Below are 5,720 nucleotides of genomic sequence, written 5' to 3'. Positions count from 1 at the left end.
GTAACAGCTAATCCTTAGCACTTATAATTCTATACATTTTGTATAACACAAAGGCGTTTTGGGTACTTGTCTTCTAATACATTATCTATAGAACTACCACACAGTTTTGAATAGTTGGAGAAGCTATTGTTAATATAAAACAACAAAGTCTAATGCTTATCACGTTTTATTAGCATTTGTTACTTACACATTAATACTAATGAAAGAGTGGTTACAAAACCCTATTCAGTAGTCGCCGAAAAAGGAATGTTACTTCTGTTTAAATGCCGAAGTCTAATTTAGCTACTTCAAGGATTCTACGATGAATTATGAATCCAATAACCTAACATTTTCAAATCAAAATAAATATTTAATGGAAGTTATTAATAGAAATTGTGTGGGTTATAAGTGTAGATACGTATACCTACAGCGTTTTTTTTTTGGAAAGCGCTACTGAATATGGTTAACTAATCGTAAGCAAGCGTAAATAGTCCAAATATCACTCAATAATCAAGTCGATTGGTTTATGACGTACGTATTTAATAATTTTGTTACATTTATGTTATATACAATTTTATGCAAGTATTTGGTTCTTTTAGAAGATGGGGATGGTATAAATAGATTTTCCGAAACCGAGGCTATTGATTTGATTTAATGCTGTAGACGATTTGCCGCGAAAGCAACAAGTACTTCGACTGCCCTTTTTTCGTCGGGTGCCCTGTATTTATTTATACATCCCCGTTGTTACTATAAATATATGCCTCTTTAGATAAATATTTAACAATCTTTGTTTGGATAATAGTTACTTACGATAGGTCCTAATTTACGCAATTATGCAAGTATGCGATATGAAAGTAGATTCAAAAATTTGGTCGAATTTCACTATTCCCGCACAAACACAAATTCATTATAGTGATTCCAACGACTCTCTTCGGCATCGACACCGGGCTTCAATTCGGATGCACTTCCAGCTGTACCGGAACCACAACTACCCACCATTTTGAAGCCTTGCTCTAATAACATATCAAAAGCTTGTTCTAAGAAAGAATGTTTAAGGAAGAAACGGGAAGTATAACGTTCAGATTGACCGTGATCGGGGTCGCGACTTTCGTTCAAAGTTTCCCCAAAGACATCTCTACATAACGCAACCCGACCGCATACTAAAATTCTGGACAACTTTCTAAACTTAACGTCGGCTAAACCATCTTTACCAAACTGGAAGCTGCCACGATATCCAACTGTTATAATTCCGGGCGGTCGCGATCTGGATCCTTCGGCGACGGCCTCCACCAAACCTGGAAGATTATATTTCTCTGCCTCTTTTTTTAACCTTTCGCGTTCTCTGAAACACTCGGGAAGCACTAAACCACCATCTCTTAAATAATCTAGCACGTATCGGAATAGTACACCATCGCGGTCCAAAAAATATCGACCTTTTGTATCTTTCGTCGCCGGTTCGCGCGATGTAAATATCACCCCTAATTGAGAGTCCGGCTCTCTTGTAAGGGTTTGTAAAGAAGTAGTATAATAGACGCCACCGACGTTCAGGTCCACGATGTCGGGAAAAGCGGGTTCGCCCGACATGTCTTCCTGCCTGCGTGGGCCACACTGGGGGCCCCCAGACTCAGCAGAGCTTCCCCCGCCCGCGCGCCTGAGCTTTCACAGCCCTCCGGTTCATTAGTCCCTTTATTAATTTTCCTTCTACTATAAATCACATTTACACATGGTCTCGCTCATATTGCTACTAATATAAATATTTCTTCATTGCTCTTAAATAAATTACATCTGATCATCTTAGTCACGCGTGTTTTCTGATCAATACACTTTCCTAGTTTCAACGTCCCGCGCGCGCAGCTTTTCTCCCCAAAATGCACTATAAATAACCCTAACTCATTTCTGGAAACTCTGTTGCTTTTCTATGCTTCAACCCCCGTCACGTTCCGTACATTATGATTATTACGACTCAAACTGGCCCTTTTCTGTATAAGGTCAAAAGCATTAACATTATTAGATATAACCGTCGGAATGGGCGCACTGGGTACTTTGCGATATAACGAAGTTGTTTCCTACAGAAAGTTTGTCTTCGTGCCCTTAAGGTGGTTAGGAAAACGATTTGGCATGCATTTCAGATTAGAAATAAGAGATAAGGAAAGGATCAGTGCGAAGGTTTCCTAAGTGAAAACTACCCAACCACCCCATTTTGTGCGCTCTTCCAGATTCAACATTTATCGAATCATTATCGTGAGATAAATTCTATTTAATAATTGGGCTCCGCTGGATATTAAGCTTTGGCTGAGAATTTTTTTTAATAACAGCCTTAAACTGGTAGTAAAGTTAGTTTGGCAGAATAACACTTAACCCTTGCGGCCTTCTTTTTATTAAAAAGTGACTACATGCAGCTCACGTACGTATTATATGCGCGCTATGTTTACATTCCTAACTTCAAACACTGGGAAAGATAAACCTCGTTTTCTCAACATTATCCACACATCCTCAGACATTCCCTCTTTGGTAATGTTTTGCCAGATTTAATTACGCCTGCAAGCTATTTGCAACTAAAAAATGGTATCTCGGAAGTTTGTGCGTCCTACGTTTATTGTTATAGTATTGTTCCAAGGGGAACACCGTTTAATGGAGGTTTCGGTAATTTTGTCCTTCTCCAAATCATGATCTTCCCTATCATTAGCATCTTCGTGATACGTCATGCTAAATTCCTGTAGATACAGAACATACTGTGATTTAGAACGTGCGAGATCGCCTAGAGTTATCCAAAAATATTATAGAAGTTGTCATTTTTAAGTACATGCAGAATATATGCTATACAAGGTGGGCCATTAGTGTGTGGGTGGACGATTGTGGGTTTAAAATTCATTGTCGACGGAGTCCCTTGTATATTATCATATATTTTGATTCTTTGGTCAATTTTAGTGCGACTTTATGAGTCGTTTAGCCCAAATTCGTCATTTTTTCAAAAAGTAGATGTCCAGTAAAAATTGAATATCGCAGTTACCATAAAACTGAGAAGGCCGTAACTCGGGAGCATCACTAATCATGAAATGTACCAACATACGCCGTAAAGTTAAACTTTTTTTATGTTAAAAGAAATCACTTTGTCAATTTTCAAAATTTCAATCATGGACGATTTGATTTTTTTAAATGGAACTACAAAGTTTTTTTTATTGCATGAAATGTATAATTTTATTTCCTTTCTAACAGTATAAGCGTATCGGCATGTATCTTCTACCTATTTTTTTGTAATTCAACCATTTCTTAAGTTCACAGTGTTTTTCGATTTTCAAACCTGTATTGTTGTTGTGTCTTGATGATGGTCGAAGGACCACTCCGATGAATAATATGCAATTTTGATAAACTAAATTAACTATATTGAATTTTACTGACGAAACGTTGTGACATTTATTTTTATATTAAAACACTAACGGACAGAACAGGTAGACCTCGGACTTGTTCAAAATGTAAAGATACTCAACAGTCGCCAATAGGCGAAAATGAACACGAAATCTAACCTATCTAAAATGTGAGCTGACTTGATTTGATAAAATTCATAAGGGCCGTGCAAATAGTCACACTTTGTACTGCTAAGTACAAAATGTGCACTATATTGTAAGGTGGGAAAATGCCCTCTTTACCAAGGTCGCTATACAGCTTTTGTCTTTGGTTTGTGTATTTGTTACAGGCAAAGAAAATGTGATTTAAGTCACTTATTACTTGATAATCGTCGCATAAGTTCGAGTCCAAGACTCCAATCCTATGTAAATGATATGGATAGCAAGCATGGCCGAATTTCAGTCGGCCAATTGTTACTATTTCGCTTCTTGAGAAAATGGAGTTGTCGTGCCAAAATTTCCTAGGAATAGAAGGATGGATTAGGGTGTATTGTGTGCGGTGGTTGTTGCTGAAATGGCTCCATCGGATTTTCCATTTTCGGAGCAGATTTTGTCGACATATCGCTGCGCCATCTAACATTCCTATGTAGTTCACTATTTCTTGTCCGTTATAGCAAGCCTCCTTAGCTAACACATCTACTTTTTCGTTGGGTAACAGTCCAGTGTGAGCTTTTATCCATGTCAGCTTAATTTTAGCGCCTGATCTTTCCAACCGTTTTATTTTAGATTTTAGCTGTTTGCAGTAGTAATTATCCTTGATGTTAAGAACGTCCATCGGTCTTGAGAGGCATGAAAGAACAGATAGAGAATCAGAAAGAATGTTAATGTTACGTAATCCTTGTTGTTCAGCGAGTTCGCATGCCTTGAAAATTCCGATAGCCTCTGCAGAGAATATGGACGTGAACTCCAATAGTTTGTAGGTCTTCTGGAGATTCAAAGACGGGACATAGACTGCGCATCCTACATCCTGGTCTTGCCTGGACGCATCTGTATATATGTGGGTATATTCTCTATTTTTAAAAAGAATGCAGTTAAGAATTGTTCTATTGATAGCAATGTTTTCCACATATGGGGGAACCTCGATATTTTTTATGGATAAGTAATCAAATAGGTCTATGATTTTAGGCTGAGTAGGTTCCCACAGGAAATTACTTATGTCTATCATATTTCTAAATGCCTCACATAATAACGGGGAGGGTCTCTTGGCCCAGAATTTTAAGGTTAGATCTAATTCATTTAACTTAGCAATTTTTTGAATGAGTCTAGGGTCCCTTGTATATAGCTTTAGAATGAATTTTTCCGTTAATAATTGTCTGCGTAGTTCTAGCGGAGGTTCTAATGCTTCGATTCGTAATGGTTCCGTCGGTGTGGAACTCATGGCTCCCAAACAGAGTCTTAAGGCGGAGTTTTGCACAGTTTCCAGCTTTTTTTAACAAATACGGCCTTGCGGACCCGTAGAGGACACAGCCATAATCAATTATTGAGCGAATGTATGCTTTGTAAAACATGAGACATGATTTAATATCGGCTCCCCACCAGGTTGTTCTAATGAACTTTAGAAAATTTAGACCTTTGTCGCATTAATATGAAAACTAGATTACATTTTGTGCAAATTGCACATACGCCGACCCCCTTGAAAGATCTGCTTTTAAAGAAATACAAAAACAATGTGGTAGGGTAGGTAATACAAATTCTTCCAATGGAAGCTTAGAAAATAGTACATTATTTTATGTGGAGGAGAAGTATTACTTTTCATGGCGCGCCTGTGTTTAGCCGCCGAACGGAGGGAGGCGGCTAATAGAAGGCAAGCCATGAAAAGTAACTTCTCCTCCAAATAAAATATGCTATTTTTTCTTCAAACTTCCGCAAATTTATCCAAAACACCAGGTTTTTAAGGGATATTAATCGCTTTCGTTAAATTAAACGTCATTGTCAAGTAGGTAAGTTTGTTTTCCTTTACATGAATAGATAGGTGCTGTTTCCTTGGTTACGCAGTAAATAATCTTATTGAGTGAAAAAATTACATGTCAGTTCGTAATTTTGAATAAGAAAGATTTCTCGATAAGAAAGAAGTAAGTTAATTAAATCACTAAAAAGATAGTGTAAATTAGTTAGTTTTAGAATGCAATGCACGCCGCCCGAAATTACCGTTGAGGCGAATGAAGCAGTATCGTGCCTCGGACCTTCGAAATCCGGTGAAAAGTATTTAGCTGCATATCAACACTTCATTCAATGGTGTAATGGAAAGAATGTGATCATCTATTCAGAAAATGTACTTCTTGCGTATTTTAATCAGATGCAAAAAGATAAAAAATGGAAATCTTCGACAATGTGGTC

The 5,720-nt window shown here is 37.5% G+C and overlaps 1 protein-coding gene across 1 annotated transcript; it reads right to left on the bottom strand.

The window, feature by feature from the left end:
• Positions 1 to 517: 517 nt before the first annotated feature.
• LOC116162642 (BTB/POZ domain-containing protein KCTD12-like) lies at positions 518 to 1,776 on the bottom strand. Its single transcript, XM_031476295.1, has one exon. The coding sequence runs from the start codon at positions 1,561 to 1,563 to the stop codon at positions 862 to 864; it is 702 nt and encodes a 233-aa protein (XP_031332155.1). The 5' UTR covers positions 1,564 to 1,776; the 3' UTR covers positions 518 to 861.
• Between the last annotated feature and the right edge of the window lie 3,944 nt (positions 1,777 to 5,720).

The sequence above is a fragment of the Photinus pyralis genome, unplaced genomic scaffold (assembly GCF_008802855.1).
Source record: "Photinus pyralis isolate 1611_PpyrPB1 unplaced genomic scaffold, Ppyr1.3 Ppyr1.4_LG2, whole genome shotgun sequence".
Taxonomy (NCBI): domain Eukaryota; kingdom Metazoa; phylum Arthropoda; class Insecta; order Coleoptera; family Lampyridae; genus Photinus; species Photinus pyralis.
Note: the sequence above shows the minus strand (reverse complement) of the source record. Positions and strands in the feature narration are given on the sequence as shown.

What these genes read in the sequence shown, in the direction of transcription:
- LOC116162642 (XM_031476295.1), bottom strand. Translation starts at nt 1,563, where the DNA reads ATGTCGGGCGAACCCGCTTTTCCCGACATCGTGGACCTGAACGTCGGT.